This window comes from Spermophilus citellus (genome assembly GCF_964194105.1).
Source record: "Spermophilus citellus genome assembly, chromosome: 11".
In the NCBI taxonomy this organism is placed as follows: domain Eukaryota; kingdom Metazoa; phylum Chordata; class Mammalia; order Rodentia; family Sciuridae; genus Spermophilus; species Spermophilus citellus.
The window spans coordinates 135,441,235-135,462,088 of record NC_138192.1 but is presented as its reverse complement, the minus strand read 5'-3'; the positions used below and the strand labels follow the sequence as shown (position 1 = coordinate 135,462,088).

General features: G+C 58.9%; 1 protein-coding gene across 11 annotated transcripts in view; it reads left to right on the top strand.

Annotated features, from left to right (window-relative positions):
• Window positions 1-20,854, top strand: part of ANKMY1 (ankyrin repeat and MYND domain containing 1) — a 67,322-nt gene that overhangs the window by 26,118 nt on the left and 20,350 nt on the right. For 9 of the 11 annotated variants that reach the window (XM_081260461.1, XM_081260458.1, XM_081260459.1 and 6 more), the window contains 11 exons: window positions 5,811-6,283; window positions 8,939-9,155; window positions 9,470-9,628; window positions 10,383-10,792; window positions 11,738-11,909; window positions 15,517-15,657; window positions 16,464-16,604; window positions 17,626-17,733; window positions 18,260-18,391; window positions 20,203-20,316; window positions 20,602-20,767. In XM_081260461.1, the coding sequence (XP_081116587.1) occupies window positions 5,811-6,283; window positions 8,939-9,155; window positions 9,470-9,628; window positions 10,383-10,792; window positions 11,738-11,909; window positions 15,517-15,657; window positions 16,464-16,604; window positions 17,626-17,733; window positions 18,260-18,391; window positions 20,203-20,316; window positions 20,602-20,767 (2,233 nt within the window). Of the gene's footprint in view, window positions 1-5,810; window positions 6,284-8,938; window positions 9,156-9,469; window positions 9,629-10,382; window positions 10,793-11,737; window positions 11,910-15,516; window positions 15,658-16,463; window positions 16,605-17,625; window positions 17,734-18,259; window positions 18,392-20,202; window positions 20,317-20,591; window positions 20,768-20,854 lie in introns of all 11 variants that reach the window. The other 2 variants (XM_081260453.1, XM_081260452.1) reach the window with 1 other exon arrangement.

Below are 20,854 nucleotides of genomic sequence, written 5' to 3'. Positions count from 1 at the left end.
GCAGAGTGTGAGGGTTGGGAACCACCGGGTGGGTGGGAATGACACCTCATTAATTAGGCGCAGGTCCTGGACTAAGGGATCGGCTCCTGAGGGTTTGCATGCCAGAAATATGGGAGTGTTGCGGGGGGTGTCTTGGGGACACAAAGGAAATTTAGTTTGGGGTTTCAGCTGGATACAGACTGGCTTGTGGTGGGAGGCTATGACCGGCACGGAGATGTCCCAGTCAGGGGCAATGGCCCAGTAGGTACTGTCAGGTCATTAGAGAGGGTAAGAGTTAAAGGCAGAAGGAGATGGGTGGTAGTATTCTTGGGGTAGAGTTAAAGGGTGGCTCCTAGTAATTGGAGAACATCTCTGCCTAGGAGAGGAACTGACAGGATGGAATGACCACAAGAGTGTGAAAGGGTGTCCCTCCAGGGCACAGGCCACCTTTACAGTTCTGTTTGGGAGAAGGGTTTGTCATCAATCCCCATAACTGAGACCTGGGAAGGAAACAGAGGCCTAGAGTGGACAGGCAAGACAGAATAGGTAGCCCCCGTGTCCACAAGGAAGGTTATGGACTTACCCGCTGCCTGGAGCATTACCCTGGGCTCAGAGAGGGATGAGGGGGTCTTTGAATCTGGGCTTCTTCAGTCTTCTGCAAACCCCAAAAGTTCAGGAGAGGGGACTGCCTGACTGGTCATACCCCTGTGTAGAGGCGCCAAGGAAGGGCCAGCCATGGGGCAGTCACTCTTCCAATGTCCTGTCTGCTCACAGGTGGGGCATGGCCTGGAAGGAGGCTGTGGGTTTGGGCATTGGCGAGCCCAGTGACCTTCGCATCCACATTTGAGGCAAGCCCCTGGTGGAGAGGGATGCTGGGTCCCCCAGAAGCTTTGCTGGAGACGTAGGCCTCTGGGCCGCTGCCAAGGCCTGGGTTTGGGGTGTTACCTCTTTCTGCAATGGAGCCTGCTTTAAAGCCATCTTCAGCAGATCTCAGACAGGGGTCTGAGGGTCCTCCTCAGCTTATCGGGGCCGATTGAGTGCTAAAATGGGTTGCTAACACTGTAGCCCTGGTGGGAGACCCAGGATCCAGCCTCGTGTGTTTGGTGAGGGCCTCTGTAGGACGGTTGAGAATTCAGGCTGGATTTTCATCTGGATTCTGGGAAACATCTTGAAGTGAGAATGGGACACGTATTCAAATGATCCCTTCAGCAGCAGCAGCCATTTCCTGGAGAAGACAAAGGAGCTTGGGTGAGCTGGTGGGAGGGCCTGGTGGGACTGGGTGTGGGACTGAGGGAGCAGAGAGGCTCGAGTGGGGGAAGGGAACGGACTTGTCAGTAGAAGAGGTGAGCAGAGCGGGGAGGAGGCTCCGAGGGGGAGAGATAAAGAATGTCCGTGCGCTTCTGCCCCTTTCAAGGCTAGTGACAGCCATTCCCTCTGTGTGCTAAGTTCAGAGGTCTTCAGCCTGAGGCTCTAAGTCCAGCAGATGTGCACTCACTCAGAGTGTGACCAGGTCCGGGACCAAGGCAGGCTTTTCCTGGTGTGGAGTGGACGACTGGTTGGTGAGAGGGTCGTATGAGGAAGTTGTGACTCTCCCCAAGGTCCAGACCAGGTGGTAGAGGTTGAGAGCAGTGAGGATCACGCAGAGGATCAGGAACGGGGACAAGTGATGGGATGTCGGGTCCTCATCAGGCTCTCCAGCTCGAGTGCATCCTTTTTCGGCTGCTGAATCCCTGTTCGTTTGCTCTATCATTTATACTGAATTTTGAGGCTTTTGACCCCCCTTTCAATCCTCATCAGCTACCACTGGGTTGCTCAGTGACATCATTTACCCTGGTCTGGTGTCTCCCCCGATCTTCTCCCCTTTCCCTCTTATCAGATGAGGACAGCTGGGGCTTCCCTCTGTTATCAGGGTGAGGGGAAGGGACTTGTCTGAGGCCACATGGAGGGCTCTGTGGGTGGCCTGGTGGCACTGCAGGTTTCAACTGGAGTTTTTAAAACGGAGTCGCTCAGGCTCAGGCCTCAGGCCATGCTCACACCTGGCCATCAGGAACTGCGTCTGGAGACCAGGCCCTGCTGCACCCTCACGATGACCTGGGAGAACATGGGTGGCCTTGGGAGGAGCCACTGAGATGCAGAATATGACACAAGAGTTCTGGTGTTCCCGCTGCACTTATTTATGTGACTCTTCTATTTTGAAGGGATCCGCCGTCCGCTGTCCGGCTGCCTTGAGGGGGTGTGGGTAGAAAAGGCTGACGGCCCCTGCCCCCTCTCTCAGCTTTCCGAGCGACCCCCTCAGTGCCGATTGGGAGGTCAGCTTCTCTTCAGTGTCTCACACTCTGGTGTTCAGCGCATCTGTGGTGTGACTCAGTGCCCAGCCTCCAGGTGCTTTCTGGTGCCCGCTATGCCCGCTGCGGAGCAGGGAGAGCCCTGTCGCTGCCCAGAGTGGGCACATCTCTGGCAAGCTGGGTGCTTTCTTGCTCACTGCCCCGGCCAGGAACTACAGGCTTGGTTTTTACCTAACAGCGATCCACTGGGTTTGTATTTCTCTTAGGCTGAAAAACTTCATTTTTAACCATCAGCAAGTATTTTTTAAACCTTTATTTGATTGCTTGATTGATTGACTGTTATGTGGTGCTGAGGATCAAACCCATCACCCCCCCATGTGCTAGGCGAGTACCTTCTGCTGAGCCACAATCCCAGCCCCACAGCAAAGATCTTTGCTTGTTGTATTTCATAAAATGAGGCTCACTGCTCCCAGGGCACAGCTGGTGGCGTTGCACCGTGGCCCTGTTTGCACAGTTCAAGCTCCTCCATTCTTCCCGCCCGTCCCTCAGGTTGTCCCTCACGTCCCAGGTCTGGAGACACACGCGCAGTTCCTCTCAGCTCATCCACCACCTGTGCAGAGAGCTTTCATCTTCTCATCTTTCCTTTCTTTGGGGTTTTATTTTTTAAGTCTTTCTTTAATTTTGTTTGTAATAATGTAGAAAACCGACATTCTTCCAAAGTCGATCCAGGACACAGTTTGCCCAGTGCAGTCCTGCACGGCGTCCTGCCTTCCCCCTGGCGACCATTTTCTGAAGTTCTGAGTGTATCTTTGCATTGACAAAGACAAGCAGGTGTCGGTGCCAGTTGCTCCTCTTCTCCAGGAGGTAGGAAGGGTGCCCCCTGCAGCTTCCGTGCCCTGCCGCAGCTGGTGTGAAGGACGGGCCTTTCCTCGTGAAGGCTTTCCAAGCTCATCTTTCTGCGTTTTCATTGGTGATCCCTGGAAGGGGAGAGTTTGGTTAAAAGTGGGTGCATTGTGCCTGTCGTGTTCTGTGGACAAGTCTTTTGTAATCAACATTTGGGTCATGAGTTTTACTTGCTGTTATAAATACTGTTGTGGGGAGGAATTGGTGCCCGGGACTCTGGGACACCTGGACTCCTGGGAAGAACAGCCCGCTCAGGTGCACGAGCACTTTGGCTCTGCTCGAGTCATTTGCCCCTTGCTGGCTGCCAACACACTGCCCTCAGTCTTTCTCCCACCTACCTGCTCTTGCGGCCCACACCCCAGGGCTCCCTAAAGCTTCCCAGGTAACAGGTACCCCTGGCTGCGCCTGCCAGACTGGCCAGAGCCCTCTTCCTTGCTCCACTTCACACTCCTGTGACCTCCTGCCCCACTGACCCACTGTGCAGGCTCTTTTGGAAGTGCCCCTGCTGCCTGCCCCAGCTCCCTTGCCCATGGAGGCCACCCTCAGTGCACTCCTGGCCTCCAGCTCATTGCCCAAGGCCTCCCGCAGACTGCAGCTCCTTGTGGGCAGCACTGGGCAATGTGAGGCCGAGGATCCCCAGTGCCCGGCCCAGGACTGCAGCCCAGGGTGCTCTGGGGAACTGACCCAGGAGGCTCAGACGCTCCCGTCTCAGATTCCTCCCCACAGCAGTATTTATAACAGCAAGTAAAACTAACGACCCAAATGTCAATGCAGGCGCAGGCTCCTGGGGATACAGGTCCACCAGCTCTTGGCCTCAGGCTTCTGCCCCTGGTCTGGGCTGCTTCAGGCGCCCTGAGGGCGTCCCAGGGGAGGCACCTCCTCGGGAAGCTGGGTGCCGTGCTGCATGCCACACGCCTGACCCAGAGACCCTCCTGATATCCACAGGGTGGGAGATGCTTCCCCGTCCCGTGGGAGAGACTCAGGAGAGGCCTGAGGAAGTCGCTGTCTGGTGGGGGTCGCTGGAACCCGCCTTTCCCCCTGCTCCTTCTCCCCTGCTGTCTTCCCCCCTCGAGGCTCACACCTGGCCTCAGGGGCTGTCAGACCCATTGCCCACACCTCCACCCCCTTGCCACTGCCCAGCTGGTGGGGCTGTGGGGAGGCCTGCAGTGTGAGTGACAGTCGGGACCATGGGAAGCTGAGGCAGTGCCAAGACCCCTCCTTCAAGCCCCAACTCTTAGGATCAACTCGGAAAGCTTTCACGCGTGGCTCTGAGTGACAGGCATGACTTTATTGAAGGGGTGGGAAAGGGAAAGGGGACACTCTCAAGGGAGAGAGTATGTCCTCTCAGAGAGGAGAGGGGCCACGTGCCTGTCCTACACTCCAGTTTTACTGGGGTCTCAGAGAAGTTCTCCGAGAGTCCTGCCCAGGTCCACCTCTTGACTTTTGACTGACATTAAGATGACATCAGACTTTTAAGTCCCACTGCCAGGGCAACTCCAGGTCCCCTTGCCCATGCCGACTGGTTCTAACTGGATTCTGACCATACATTCTTAAAGATTTTGTGGTTAGGAGGAACTACCCTTGTCTCCCGAGTTTCAGGATCTGGTCTGTGTAAGGGTCACAACAGTTCCCCCTTCAGGGTGACTGGGGTTCCTCCACAGGCATTGTTTGGGGCCTGCATGTCTCCTGCAGATAGGCAGTCTGCTGAGGGACGTCCTGTCCCCTGAGGCCAGCAGGGCTGTGGGCAAATTGCTTCTTGGAGAAGCAACCCTTGGGGGTCTGCACGGTTCGGTGGGCCCAGTTTTCGGCCTTACTCCCTTAACCTCATGTCCTCACCATCCTCGTCTGTCTGTCCCCTGTCATTAAGGGACCAAGTGCAACTGGTTCACCTCTCTGCTGTGCAAAGCAAGCACGTGACGTCAGGAGTGACCGTGGACAGAGGCTTCTGCCTTGCTGCAGGCGAGGAGAGCTTGGAGGGACTCTCAGCAGGGCCCTCCTGGCAGAGCCAGCTCTCCCAGGGGCCTGTGCATGTTGACATTGAAGAGCTTAGCCACCTTCTGCTGTCACGTCCCGGAGCTCCCTCAGTGCCTGGTCATAATCACATGCTCAAAGGAAATGGCAGAGGGACCGCTGGGTGAATGAGTGACATGTGGTCAGGCCACAGGAGAAAGCATGGGTGGAGGGGCCCCGTGGTGGGACGGGGTCCTCGCAGGGTTTTCTGAAGGGCCTTATCTGAAACCCACAAACCAATGGAAAGCAACTTCCAGTCATTTGAAGGGGTAGCTGCTTCTCCCCGGGTAGGAGCTTGTCTTGAAAGAGCTGCCTGGTGGCTGACCCTGGCCTAAAGCCACCTTGTGTCTCCCCCACACCTTCACCTCGAAGCCCTGGGTCCTGTCCTCACCCTTGCAGAGCGGTGCCCCAGTCCCCACTCCCTCCTGCACGCCTCTCTCCAGGGGTGCCCCCACATTTATGCTGCCCTCTGTCTAAGAGCCAGCCTGTCTCGGCCCCTGCCCAGTGCATCCCATGCCTCAGTGAGCGAGTGCTGAATGAGCGAGCACGTTTCTCAGGAATACATTTTCTTTTGATTTTACAAAGCTGGCCACAAAGTGGGCAGCTCTCTCAGCCTGTCACTTTCCCCTGCAGGGGCTGTATAAAATGGACGTTCGGTTTGGGCCGGGCGTGGAGACCTACCCCGATGGCAGTCAGGACGTGGGGCTGTGGTTCCGGAACCAGCTCATCAAGCTGTGCACGGAGACTCCCAGCAGCTTCTCCCTGCTCAACTTCCCGGAGTTCTCCGCCTTTCTCGGGCACTCGAGAGAGAGAATCAGCCTCTCGGATGAGCCGAAGGCCGAGTGGGGCCCGCCCGAAGAGCAAGACCCCTTCTTCTATGAGTACAAGCGGTTCCTCCTGAATGACGACCTGGCGCTTCCTCCAGAGATGCACGTCTACTCCACCGACCACAGACACCTGCCGCTGACGGCCGCGCTCGCCAGGGAGCTGGACGCCCGCGTCTTTGCTAACGAGATCCCACCCTTTATTGAGGATGGAGAACCCTGGTTTATCACAAACCAGACTCCATTGTTGGTCAAAATGCAGACGCAGACTTACAAGTTCAGGTGATGGGTCTGCTCTCCCTCCTCTGTCCCTGGTGCCTCCCTGGACAGGCACCCTTCTGCGTGGGGTTTGAAGTCTCTCAGTGCCCAATTGTCGCTACTCAGGGCTGCATGATTCTTGACCTTGTTCACCAGGTGAACATGGGCATACAGCTCTTTAAGTGGCTGATACAGTCCAGGAACGAAGATGGACAGGATGTCCCCACTGTGGGAGGGGCTTCCTGAGAGTCAGGCCACGGGCCACCTGTATCTACGCAGGGAAACAGGGACGGGAGCACTGCTTGTCCACTCTCTGGGGAAGGAGTGGTGTGAGGGTGCTTGGTGAGTGGGCAGCCAGGATAGTCCTGAAGCTGTGTGGGACCTGGGAAGGGGTGTGGCTGAGGATAAACCCCTGAGCTCAGAGAACCGGAGCAACTCCTGGCTTTCGACCTCTGCATGCTTCCCCTTCTGAAGGTCAGAGTTAGTGTCCCCCGAGTCCAGGTGCATGTCTGTGATTAGACGTCCCATGAATCGAGTCCCTGCATGTTCACCATGAAGAGAAGGGATTGTATTTATCATCACCTCAAAGCTTGGCCTCTGCCAAGCTTTCATTCATGCACCCAGCTATCCATTCTCGCAGTCATCATTCCATTTGCCATGACCAAGCCATTAAAAAGGCCATCTACCCATTCATCCATCCACCCATGCATCATCCACTTATCCCACCAACCCACCATCCATCTACCCACTCACTCATCCATCCATCTGTCCATCCATCCATCCATCTATCCATCCATCCACCTATATCAATGCATGCATATATCCATCATCTACCCACTCACTCATCCATCCATCCATCCATCCATCCACCCACACACTCACCCATCCATCTATCCATCCATCCATCCACTCATCCATCCATCTATCTATCCATCCATCCATCCATCCACCTATATCAATGCATGCATATATCCATCATCTACCCACTCACTCATCCATCCATCCATCCATCCATCCATCCACTCATCCATCCATCCATCCACTCATCCATCATCCATCTATCCATCCATCCATCCACCTATATCAATACATGCATATATCCATCATCTACCCACTCACTCATCCATCCATCCATCCATCCATCCACCCACACACACACGCATCCATCTATCCATCCATCCATCCACTCATCCATCCATCCATCTATCCATCCATCCACCCACACACTCATCCATCCATCTATCCATCTATCCATCCACTCATCCATCATCCATCTGTCCATCCATCCATCCGCCTATATCAATGCATGCATATATCCATCATCTACCCACTCACTCATCTATCCATCTATCCATCCACTCATCCATCATCCATCTATCCATCCATCCATCCACCTATATCAATACATGCATATATCCATCATCTACCCACTCACTCATCCATCCATCCATCCATCCATCCACCCACACACACACGCATCCATCTATCCATCCATCCATCCACTCATCCATCCATCTATCCATCCATCCACCCACACACTCATCCATCCATCTATCCATCTATCCATCCACTCATCCATCATCCATCTGTCCATCCATCCATCCGCCTATATCAATGCATGCATATATCCATCATCTACCCACTCACTCATCTATCCATCTATCCATCCATCTATCCATCCATCCATCCATCCATCCATCCATCCATCCGCCTATATCAATGCATGCATATATCCATCATCTACCCACTCACTCATCCATCTATCTACTCATCCATCCACCCATGCATCATCCACTCATCCCACCAACCCACCATCCATGTACCCATTCATTCATCCATCCATCTGTCCATCCATCCACCCACACACTCATCCATCCATCTATCCATCCATCCACCCACACACTCATCCATCCATCTGTCCATCCATCCATCCATCCACCTATATCAATGCATCCATCTATCCATCATCTACCCTCTCACTCATCCATCTGTCCATCCACTCATCCATCCACTCATCCATCCATCCAGCGACCCATCCCACCAACCCTTCATCTGTCCATCATCTACCCAACCATCTGTCTATCATGTGAATGTCAACAGAGTGCCCTAATCAGTGACAACAGTTGAGTACAACAGTTGTCATAAACCATGGGCTGTTGATTGCAAAAGGGGGCTCTATGCACACAGGCGGCATCAGCGCTGTGTGGTGTTTGGGCCTGGGACACGAGTTTTCCCAACGGAAAAGCAGATGAGCAGAGGGCAGAAGGTGGGCGCTTGGTACTGAGTAGTGGACCCATGTGTGTGCTGCCTCCTCCCCATCCAGGGCCCTTGCTGTGGGAGTCTGTTTCCAAGCACCCCATGAGTGGCCCAGCTGAATCAGATTCACAGGGTCCCTGGCAGCCAGCACACTGCTGCTGGTACAGGCACTTAGTGTGAGCATCTTTACGCCCAGGTGCAAAGTCCCCACCGCCGTGTGCTCCATCCTGACCTTGACTGGCTGGCAGTGCAGCCACTAGGGCTTAGGCTGCTCACGGAGTGGATTGTTGGAGTATCTGAGGATCCAGGAGAGCAGGAGTCACAGGGAGACAGCGCTGGGCGCCCTTTCTCATGGACGGTGTTGGGCTGTCGTCGAGTGGTCCAGGGCCTGTCTAACCTCACTGAAGCCTGCTCTGTTGCCAGGGACAAGAAGGTTCACACCAGCTGGCACATGGATGCCATCCTGGAAGGCCACCGCGAGGGCTTTGCACGCTCTGGACCTAGGGAGCGGCTTTCTAAAGAGATGATCCTGAAGGCCGAGGAAGGGGACCTTGATTGGATCTCTGGAACCCTGAAGGACGACCTCGTCCATCCCGACGTGGCCGACGCCAAGGGCTACACTGTGCTTGCGGCTGCTGCGGTAAGCCCCCACTGCCACCTGGTGGATGCCCGCAGGAACGTCGAGCGGGGAGGTCACTGCGGGCAGGAAGTCACTGCGGGCCGGGCCCTCGCTGCTGCTCTGGAGAAGCCGAGGCGCAGGAGTGCCACACAGGTCCACTCCTGCTCCCACAGAGGGCGCGGAGGCATCCGCCCGGGTGGGGCCCACAAGGTCCTGTGGAAGGGGAGGGCATGACCTTGTCCCTTCACCAAGCTCATCACAAACTTATCAGAGCCTGCCAGGCTGCCACCTCAGAGGGGCCTCCGCAGACCCCAGCGCCACCTGCTGTCCCCTAGGCACACTGTCACAGCCGCATCGTCAGCCTTCTCCTGGACCTCGGGGCGGACGTGAACAAGCGCACAGACGAGGGCCTCACGGCGCTCAGCATAAGCTTCCTCCTCTACTACCCCAGTGGGTCCTTCAAGCCCAACATTGCCGAGAGGACCTTGCCCCAGGTCAGCCCTGCCAGCCGCTGGCTGCCTGTCTCTGTACCCAAGTGTCCACCTGCACCACCCTCCTGTGCAGACCAGGCTCACACTGGCCAAGTGACAAGATGAGGCTGGGGGAGGGGTCAGAGGATGGATGTGGCACTGCCTGATGCCTCCTGAGTGCGACAGCACGTCCCAGAGCCACGCTCTGCAGCTCAGCCCGACCCTCTCTGTGCTGGACAGGGTGGCACCACACAGCTGCCTCCGGGCAGCGCCCTGTTCCTGCCAAGTTCCTGGTGGGATGGAGCTGCAGGTGGGATGGCACTGTGTGCCGTGGCTTGACGGGGAAGCCGACCCAAAGCAGTGTCATTTGGTGGGAATCAGATGCAGGCCACAACATGACCTTGAACCTGTAACTTGAACTTTTCACATTAAAAAAGTAAACTTGGTGCATGATACATTGTATTCAGCTGACAGTACCTCAAATAGGGTCCTTTCTGTGTGTAGTCACTGGGAACAGCATGGGTGGGGCCCTGCCTCGAGATGTTCTGTGAGCTCAGGAGCCATGTGTGGCACTGGTGTCCCCAGTGGTGGCCAGCTGACCCCAGGCTTCTGGTGGGCACTGCAGGGCATCTGCCTCTGAGGTCTGTGGTGAGGCGGGAGCCGCTGCTGTGCTGGGCCGTGCTCTGCGTGGCTCTGCAGGGGTGCCGCCCTCGCTGCGGCCATGTGGGGGCTGCCTGCTCTGGCCTCCCCTGATCTGCTTTCCTGGCACTCTCCAAAGGCACCTCCCAAATGCCCGGTCACCCCAAGCTGTTTTCTGGATGTGAACGTGGAGTCTGTCCATGAGGCCAGCAGGCCTGCCCAGGGCCTCGAGGAGGGCAGCCTGTCCCCGAGTGCACAGCCGTCTCCAGAGTCCCCAGGCCAGCAGGGCAGCCCTCCAAGGGAGGAGTCGCCCACCGTGCAGGGCAGCGCCAGCGACAGGGACAGAGAGCTGGGGGAGAAGGCCGAAGACCTGGGTGTGTGCACCCTGAGCAGCGAGGACTCCAACTTCCAGTCCATGGCCTGTATGTACAACTATGCCCTCCGGCTGTCCAGGGAGGTCTTGGAGAGGAGCGCCCAGGCCTACAGCTTGCTGCGGGTGCCCTGCATGGACAAGGGCACCGTGCGGAGGATGGCACAGGGCATAATCAAGTAGGTCTCCGCCCGCGCTGCCGGGGCGGGTGCGCTCTGAGAGCCATGCCTCCTGTCCCCGGGGCGCTCGCCACAGGGTGTCTCCAGAGGTGTGAGTCTGTCCTTTGAGCATCCGCAGGGCCGGCGTAGACACTGACGAAGCCTGTGCTGAGCGCCACAGCAGAGCGTTGTGTGTGGTGTTGTGCAGTGTGTAGTGTGTGAGGTTTGCTGTATGTTGTCTGTAGCGTGGTATGTGTTCTGTGTGTGGTGTGTTGTGCGTGGTATGTCGTGTGTGGGGTGTCTGTGGGTGTGTGGTATATGTATTGTCCTCTGGTTTATGATGTGTGTGGCATGTGGTATGTGTTCTGCATGTGGTGTGGGGTGGTTGTTGTGTACGGAATGTGTGTGTGTTGTTTATTGTGGTATGTGTTGTGAGGTGTGTGTATGGAAGTGTGTGTTATAGTGTATACTACATGGTATGCATTCTGTGGCATAGTGTGTGTGGTAGGTATGTTGTGTGTTGTGGTGTGTGGCGTGTAGTGTGTTGTGGGCACGGTGTGTGCTGTGAGGAGTGGGTGCAGAGTGGCTTCTTGCCAGACTGGTGTTGAGTGTGGCTTGGTCCTGGAGGGGCTGGCCTACCCCTGTCCCCAGCGTCTGGTGACATCAGGGAGGCTCAGCGGCCCCCAGGCTGTAGCCTGCAGTCCTTTGCCCCCAGGGGATGGTTTGGAGATGGCCACACTGCCCACCTCCCCTGGTAGGGACCAGGGCCTTGGAAGGGGGTGACCTTGGGTGTTCTCCAAGTCTATGAAACTTGGGGCTTGGGTGTCTGTGGTGCCCACACCCCTCCCAGAGCACCCTCCACCCTGCAGCATGGCGCACCTGTCCTGGGGGTCCTGTCCACACAGCCGGGGTTGGGAGGCCCTCACCTTCCCTGCAGCCTGTGACCCCTGGCGCTGACCGCTGCAGACAGAGAAACCGGTGGCTGACCATCCAGCTGCTGCTGCGCCGCGGCGCTGACCCCAACCTGTGCAGCGTGCCCATGCAGGTGCTGTTCCTCGCGGTGAAGGCGGGCGACGTGGACGGCGTGAAGCTGCTGCTGGAGAAGGGGGCCCGCACGGATGTCCAGTACCCGCCGCAGGTAGGCCACCGGGGGCGGGGACGAAGCTCAGGGCCGCGCCTACGTGCAGTGGAGCTGTGGCCCGGTGGTGGAGGCTTGGTCTGAGTGGACCTAGGGAGAGGCCCGTGCTGGGGTCGCCAGAGGGTGCGGGAGCCGTGTCTTTTCTAGGCGGTGCCGTGGCTTCCCAGCCCCAGCCAGGACCCAGCGTTCAGCACTGCGCCTTCTGCAGGAGCGTCCTGGGGGAGCGAGGCCACAGCCCTTCCCAGGGGCTGGTGCACTGCTGCCCGCAGCTGCAGAGCCGTTGCTTAGCTGAGGAAAACAGGGCTTTCCTACACAGAGCCCTGCACGCTTCTTCTCTCGCACTCGCCCGCGGGCCTCCTGCTCTGCCCAGCGTGGCTTTGGGGCCATACCACCGTGCAGGCCAAGCCTCTTCCTGGCGACAAGGAGGCATTGAGAAGTGTGTTCAGGAGGGTCTTCCTCTGAGTCAGCTGAGCCAGAAGTGCTGTTCTGTGAAGGTCTAGTGCTGCGGCTCTCTGGGTTTCTTCTTTAGCCTCTCCTGCATGCACTGTGCCCCTGGGCGGTGGTGCCCTCCCAGCCCAGCTCCAGGGCCTTCCAGCTCTCTTCAAACCACAGCTCTGGAAGGACCTCCAGGCCCTGCCTCTGCCTGTGGGCCTCCTCTCCCTCGAATCTGGTGTTATTTATCTTGTTTCATCCTGTTGCTCAGTTCTGGGGCCTGAGTTTTAGAGGAGCGACATTCAGACCACAGCAAGGTCCCGGGGCTCATGCTGTAACCCCCAGCAGGGGCTGGCTGGGCTGCCTGGAGACCCATGAGTCAATAAAGCTAAAATGGCCTCCAGCCAGTCCACGTGCTGTTAAGATGAATTTGCACCACACTTGGGAAATCTTGAAGAGAGAAGACATCCTGGTATCAGACTGTGGAGGAGGGGCCCTGGGCTGTGTGGTGCCGGCTGCTCCGAGTGGCCCTCCCCCGGACCACTGCACACCGCACACACACTTCTGCTGCTTCTAGTGTGACACCGGTCTCTGGGGACTTCCACTCCTCGGGTGCCTCTTTGGTCCTGGTGGATGGATGTCCCACCTTGCAGCTTTGCTGAGATGGAGGCGCCGTGAGTGCAGTGGCAGCCCCCCAGGGCACTTGCTCAGTCATCGCTGGGAGAACATGTTTCCAAAGCCCTCTTCCTGGCTGCACCCCCTGGAAGTGAGCCTTCCTGGTAGGCGCCCACCTGCAGAGCAGGTGCCCACTGTTCCCTGCCCACCTGTGGGTGAAGAGTGGCGCCTCAGTGAGCTTTGACCTTGCATTTCTCCTTGGGTGCAAGGTTGAGCCTCTGCTCCTCAGACCAGCCTCATAGGGCACAACCACAGACCAGAGGCAGGGGTTTTAAGGGAAGAGGTCCATTGGGCTCAGGGTTGGATGGTTCCTGGGCCTCACTGCTTGGATCTGGGCCAGGGTGGCACCTGAGGAGCCAGGAAACAGAGAGCAAGGACAGCCTTGGATCCCACTCCCCTTTCTGAGTCACAGCCCTAGAGACCTGAGGACCTCCCACAGGGCCCCCTTCTGGAAGGTTCCACCTTCTTCCAACACCACCTGGGACCAAGCCTGTGACTCAGGCCCTCTGGGGGTCACTAAGCCTTTTTGAACATAGTATTCACATACTTGAAGCCACCAGCGCTTCACTGAGAATTGCCCCAACACGGCCCCTTTGACTCTTGGGGCTGGTGGTGGACTCAGTGCAGGGCATCGTTGGGATTCTGTTGGAGAGCTGGGCACAGTGACCTTGTGGGCAGCAGAGCAGGGCCCTGCTCTTTCACATAGAATGGCTGGGAGTTCCGGAGCATGGCCAGGTGTGTGAGCTTGTCTGGGCGTTGACATTGGTGCGATGGCATAGCTGTCCTCTTGCTATGGCCAGGGCTGTCAGAGGTGGAGTGCCGGCTCCTCAGCAGTGCGGGCTGGGCCAGACGCTTTTCTCAACAGGACATTACAGATATGTAAGGAAACCCAAAGCCAGGCGAGAGGCTCCGCCCCTGCCCTCGGCCGTCGCCTCTGTGCGTGGCACCTGCCTGCCCTCGCGTCACAGCTCTGGTGACCTTGATCTGGAGTCCGTCTCAGGGTCTGTGCCCTGGGGACTCTGCTTGGGCATTCCTCTTGGCTTTCTTTTGTGCTCTCTGCAGATCATAGTCTGAGCCTCCTGCCGAGAGGCTCTGGAGTGGGAAACTGACCCTTGTCATCATTTTGCCCTCTTGCTTATCCGGTGATGGAGAATTCTGGTTCAGAACCGTCCCCTGAGAACTCTGGTGGTGTTGCTTGTATCCATGGCCTTCAGGCCAGTGTGACCCCCTGACTCCCCCCGTCTGCTAGCCACTCTTCCTGGGCACTGGTCAGCCCCGGGGGAATTTTCTTCTCTTGTCTCAGGAGTCCTTGTCTTCGTCTTCCTCTCTGCTGTCCTCTGGGCGCCCCTTCTTTCCTTTTGCTCTGTCTGGATTTTGGGGTGTGCTTTCTCTCCATTTCTTTGTAGCTTGATTGTTTGGCGGAGCTCCCTTGGGCCTCCTCATACCGCGGTTCTCCCTGCCTTTCAGCTACTGTCATTTCAGTGTTTTGTTTGGAAGTTGGAGACCTCCAGGTGGTGCTGTGGATGTGAGATCCTGCTGACCTCCTGACGATACGAGGCCAGGATCACTGGGAAACCCTTGTGGTGCTCATGTGGGCCAGCGCTTCCCGTGGGCCAGTCCTTGGGCCCTCAGTGCTGGCTTCTCCCAGGATCGGGCAGAGGCTGGTTCTCAACTGCGTCCTCGTGCTCGGTGCTCCGTGGAGTGCTGGCTTTGGCTGCGCGGGGTCCCCAGAGGCTGCCCTCAGGCTGTGGACTCCTGTCCTTCCCAGAGTCAGCACCTGGAGCCCACCCGTCCCCCACCGGAGGAACTGTGCCACACTGCCCCTGCTCCCCAGGTCCTCTGACTGGCCCTCCCACCACTAGCTCTGTCTGCTGTCTGAGTCATCTGCGTCCTGCCCTGAAGGGCCTTGGGGTGCTTACCTCTGGGACACCTCCTGATGAGCTAGGTCCTACTTGGAGTGCTGTGCTGGGGCTCCATTTCGATGCAGGCAGGGCGCGCTCAGTGCTCCTCTGAGGGCCAGGTTCCCTGTGCCCATCTCTGTGCTGCCAGTACTCAGGGACAGTCCTCCAGGGACCTCAGCTGATGGCCAGAAGGATGTCCGGGTGAGAACAGGCAGATCAGGAGGCCAGACAGGGGCCGCATGATTGTCAGGGTAGGGGCACCTGGGCCGGGGCCGGGCAGGGACAGGGCTTCTTAGGAGAAGGTGTTGACCATTGGTCAGTGTGGCCCTGACCAGGATGGACTGCATGGCCTGCCGACAGTTCCCGTGCACATGTTCCTTAGTGGGCACGGCCTCCCTCTGCCCTGGGGGCCTCCCTGTCCTGCACGAAGTGGGGCTGGTGAGGAGGTGGGGTGGTGGGGATCTCAGACTGGTACGGGAAGAATGTGTCCTTTCCCCCAGGTCAGGCAGAGGGGTCCTGCACTGGCCCCACCCACCGGGGACCCTCACCTGCTTGGCTCCAGGACGGTGTGCCTTACCCCATCCGTACTTCCTCTGCAGCTGGGGGCCCTGACCCCGCTCCACATCGCTGCTGCCCTTCCCGGGCAGGAGGGGGTCAGGATCACAGAGCTGCTGCTGCATGCCATCACCTGTGTGGACGCCAAGGCAGCTGACGAGGGCCACACGTACAAGCTCAACAAGGTGCGGCTCTCTGAGGCACAGGGCGGGACGGGGACCTGGCTGGGTCTGGGTTCTCCCTGAGTGGCTCTGAGCTACAGAAGTGCCTGATTGTCAGGGACACTCGCTCCACCTGGGCCTGTGTCCTTCTCCTGGGGAAGGTGCTGGCCTGGCCTGGCTCCTTAGAGCAGCAAGGACACAGATGTGCTCGGGGCTCAGGGGACTCCGATCTCCCAGGCCGGGGTCAGGCGGGGCTGGTCCCACTCACCAGAGGCTGTGAGGGGGCGTGGGGGCAGGGTCTCCCTGGGGTGCAGTGGTAGCAGCCTCTGGGCAGCTGAGGTGGGGCTTGAGCTCTGGTGTGCGTGGGGGACAGGTGTGGGCGTCCAGGTGAGCACGTGGCTCCAGTCCACATTGTGCTGTGTCTTTTCCACCTGCAAAGCCGTCCTGAGCCTCCTGAGCTCCCAAAGACTCCCACAGCCCACTGCAGAGGTCTGAGACCAGACCCCAAGGTGGACTGCTCCCCGTCTCCTCCTCATGCCCACAGAATCTCGGGTACCACCCCCGCTCCCCGCACCAGGTGTGGCAGCAGGATGTGTGGTGTGCAGCTCTTGGTGTGTGGGAGCCCTGAGCAGAGGGCACAGGGTGCCTCTCACCCCGTGGAGTCGGGTGGCTGTGGCAGCAGGCAGAGCCAGACACAGCAGGGCTTCGATGCAGAGTGGGCAGGAAGCTTGCCGTCTTGGTGCTCACGGCCTCTCTAGCCAGCAAGTGGCATGTCCCTGGGTGTTGGCCAGGGGACCCAGGCCAGTTCTTGAACCCTCCTTTGCACACAGATGGACCTGCCACCCTCAAGCCTGAAGCTCAACAATGAACCAGGCCCACCCAGCACCTACTATACCACGAACACCTGTGTCCCCATAGAGGGCGGCAGGACAGCTCTGCACGTGGCCTGTGAGCGGGAGGACAACAAGAAGGCGAGTGACCACAGGGCCCTGGCTGGGGTCCGCTGGCCTGCCCAGAGCTGGGGTACTTTGTGGAGAGCGTGTGCTGTCATGCTAGAACTAGGCCACAGCCCGGAACAGGACCGGAGGAGGGCGGGCAGGGAACGCAGGGTCTGTGCCCAGAGCCTCCTGAGGTTTCTGTGCCACCACTGCATGTACAGGGCTGTGTGCAAGTGTGTGTGTTTGCAGGTGTGTGTGTGAGCAGGTGTGTGCGTGCAGGTGTCCATGTGAGCAGGTGTGTGTGTGCAGGTGTGTGTGTGAGCAGGTGTCTGTGCATGTAGGTGTGTATGCAGGTGTGTATGTGTGCAGGTATGCAGGTGTGTGTGTGCAGGTGTGTGGGGGGCAGGTGTCTGTGTGTGTAAGGGTATGTGGGGACAGCTATGCAGGTGTGTGTGTGCAGGTGTGTGTGTGTGCAGGTGTGTGTGGGGCAGGTGTCTGTGTGGGTAGGTGTGTGTGTGGGTAGGTCTGTGTGGGGGCAGAGGTGGCCACCTGCTACACTCCTGGGGAAGAAGAGGAAGAGGGAGGCACCGAGGGCTGCCTGTGGCTCTGCGGGGTCGGGCCTGTTGCTGGCCTCTGAGCCAGAGAAGCAGAGGCTTTGGGCAGGAGGGCGGCCATCTTCCAGCCTGACGGTGCCTGTCAGGCTGGGCCTGGGGAAGACGGTGCCTCCAACACCTGCCAGGAGCCAGGCCCTGCTGGTGTGGGCGGGGGCCCTGACGCTCCTGCGCCTCGGAAAGCAAGCCCTAGGTCACTTGGGCCTCAGCGCCCTTCCTGTTGCCCATCTGGAAAGGAGGAGCGTTGGGAAGACATCTTCTCAGTGTGCGGAGCTCTGACCTCCCGTAGTCTGGGTCAGTGTGCGCCTCCTGGTGCTGGTGGGAGGAAGGCGTGTGGCTCGGCGGGCTCCAGGCACCCGCGGGGCTGCAGTGCAGGGCTCCTGGGGATGGATGCCTCTCGCACCGGGGCGGCTCTCTAACCTGAATTGCTTCGTCCCCCACAGTACGCCAGGGACGTGGTCCAGCTCCTGCTCTCCCACGGAGCGGATTCCAACCTGCTGTGGAGTGGCCACTCCCCACTCTCCCTCTCCATCGCTAGTGGGAATGACTTGGTGAGTACTCCCACCCCAAGGACGTGCACCCTGCCCGTGGTTCACTGAACTCTTCTTTACTGGGCACCTGCTCTGTGCAGGCAGCACGGCCACAGGCAGTAGGTGTGGAATAAGATGGACTCTGCTCCCCAGGACCCCACGTTCTAGCCGGGGAGCCAGACCCTCGCCCAGGGGTAGCACAGTCGCAGGCTGTACAGTGCTGAGGGGCAGAAAGCTGGGGCAGGGCACACACGGCCGCCGGTATGTTCTTGACCTTGTGCTGGGCCTGTCCAGGGCTTAGCTCTGCCTGGCTAGAAAGCAGGACAGGAGTCAGGGTTGTTGGAGCTGCTGTGTGGACTGTCCATGAGAAAACACCAGAACTGGGCTCAGGGTGGAATCCCGGCTCTTCCCTAAGGAATCTCCATGTGACCCCTACATGACATGGTCCTCTGTATATGGGCTCCGTGGAAAGTGCCCAGGGATGGCCGCAGGAGACTGCAGTGAGGGGACGTGACATGGTGGCCACTGTGGAACCCATCTGTTGCAGATCGTGAAGGAGCTCCTGTCCCAGGGAGCTGACCCCAACCTGCCCCTGACCAGAGGCTTGGGCAGTGCCCTGTGTGTCGTGTGTGACCTGGCCTATGAGCATCAGAGGAGCGTTGACAACAAGATAGCGCTGGTGAGAGGTGGACAGGAGGGCAGGAGGGGCCTGGGATGGGGGCGGAGGGTGGGCTGGGCCTGGGATGGGGGCGGAGGGTGGGCTGGACCTGGGATGGGGGCGGAGGGCAGGCTGGCCACCCTGTGCCTGACTGAGTATGGTGGGCAGCAGTTCAGAGGGCTGGAGCTGCTCTTGGGACGTCGGGCAGAGGAGGGAGGGAGCAGGCCAAGTGAGCGGCTGTGGGAGCTCAGAGGGGTGCTGGCCATGCACTGCCTGGCCCAGCTGCCTGGTGAGACCTGGTGCCCACTGAGGAAGGCCCAGGGCTCCTGTGCCTGAAGGCAGAGCTGGGGTGGTTAGCCCCCAGCATCATTGTGCTGGACAGGAGGAATCATTGTCCATCCACCTGTCCATCAGCCGAGCACCTGCAACTGCCTGCACCCCGTGGCTCACCCACGGTCTGCCCCTGCCTTCTGGTCATGTTTTTGCATCACTGGGGACTGAACCCATGGCCTTGTGCGTGCTAGGCAGGGCTCTGCCACCAAGCCACACCCTGGCACTCTGCTTTCTTTGGAAAAGGGCAGACAAGGTGGTAGACCTTGGAGGGCTGTCCAGCACTGGCTCTTTTGGAAGGGTATCATGGCTCCAGCAGGGAGAGGGGAGAGGGGAGTGGGGAGAGGGATGGGGATTCTTGTAGGGGGGTCAGGACAGTGGGAAGCTCGCTCTTTGCCCGATACGCAGCACAGCGTCACTGCTGCCTGGTGCAATCTGGTATGCTCCACCCTCCGCCCCTGCAGAACCACACGGTGGACACTGATCCGGCCAGACTGCTACCCCCAGTGCCAGGTGCCATACCCGCGATGCTGCGCTCACAGCCTTGTTGAGAATCCGGGGCTCCTGTGTTTGTGCAGGGTCAATGCTAAACCAGGCACAGGCGTGAGACAGCTGCCATGCATCCCTGAATCGGGGTCCCACTGGCACTTAGTTAGTGAGTAGGCCACATGTCACCTTGTGTTCATCCAGCCACACTGGGCCCCCCAGGGTGTCCTCCTGGTCTGGCTGGGGTGGGGGTGGGTGGTGCCGACTGTTAGGTGCCATTTGCTTTGAGTGGAATCCATGGTCAATCCTGAGCCAGAGCATTGCTGTGGCATGTTGGCAATGCATACACGCGTGTGCACGCACACACAGTGCACATCTGTCCACACCCATGCACACAGCATGCCCACCCCCACAGTGCACACATGTTCAGAAATGCACACATCTGCACTCAGGTGCATGAATGTCGCTTGCAACCCCCAGTGTGCACGTGTGTGACCACACACTTGGACCTACAAAGCCCATACTGCACGTGAGCGTGCACACGCCATCACACACATGCGTTTGCAGTGTCACCAGCACCCCGGCCTTCGCCTTCACACTGCGTACCTTGAAGCCTGGCGGGACCCCATGGTGCTGCTGGGCGGTCTTCCAGGGAAGTGCCCCAGGGAGTGGTGTCCCTCAGACGTGTGTGGGAAGGCCACCACACCACGGCCACCACGCCACGGCCACAGCCACCCCGCCAGGGAGTAGTGTCCCTCGGACGAGGCTGAGACCAGCCTGTTTTCCTGTTTGCCTCTGGTTCTCCCTACACCCAGAAAGTGGCCTCTGGGCAGAAAGCAGGGGACCAAGCCCTGTGGGCAGCCCTGCCCTCTCCCTGTGCTGCCCTCTGGCTGCCTAGAGTGTCTGCAGAGCCTCCGGCCGTGGGCAGGGGCCGCCATGCACATAGCCCAATGCCATGGGTGGCTCTGAGGGTCCCTGCTGTGGCTTCTAAGTTTGATGGGTTCTGTCTCCCACAGATTGACCGGCTCATTAGCCACGGGGCTGACATCCTGAAGCCCGTGACGCTCACACAGGGTGACAGGGTGGCCGTGGGCACAGCGGTGGACTATGGCTACTTCAAGTTCTACCAGGTAAGGCTTTGTCTTGAGCAGGGCCACCCGGGGACTTGGCTTCCCTCTGGTGGAGCCAGGCACACCTGCAACCCACCCTAGTCCTCGAGGCAGGAGGCCCCACGGTGGTGAGCGCGTGCTGGTGTACACCCTCACAGTCCCTCGTCACTCTGGATGGAGAGGTGGCCCCTCACCCAGTCACTCTGCAGCTCAGGCTGGGGGAGAGGGGAGGCCCTTGGTGACTCTAAGACTGTGCCTTGGGTGGGGGATAGCCCGAGTCCGTGGTGACCCCACAGTGTGTCACAGGACCGGAAGATCGCCCACTGCCCCTTCCACGCGCTGACGCCCACCGAGAGGGAGACGCTTCTGGCCCGGAAGAAGCTGCTGGAGCACATGGGTGTGCAGCTGCGGCAGGCCGTGCTCACCAGGGAGCAGCAGTGGGACGCCAGGGCTCTGCAGCTCAGCAGGAAAGGTGTGCAGGGCAGGGCACCTGGGAGGGCCACCACGCCACAGCCACCACCCACGGCCAGCACAGCACAGCCACCATACCACCCCACGG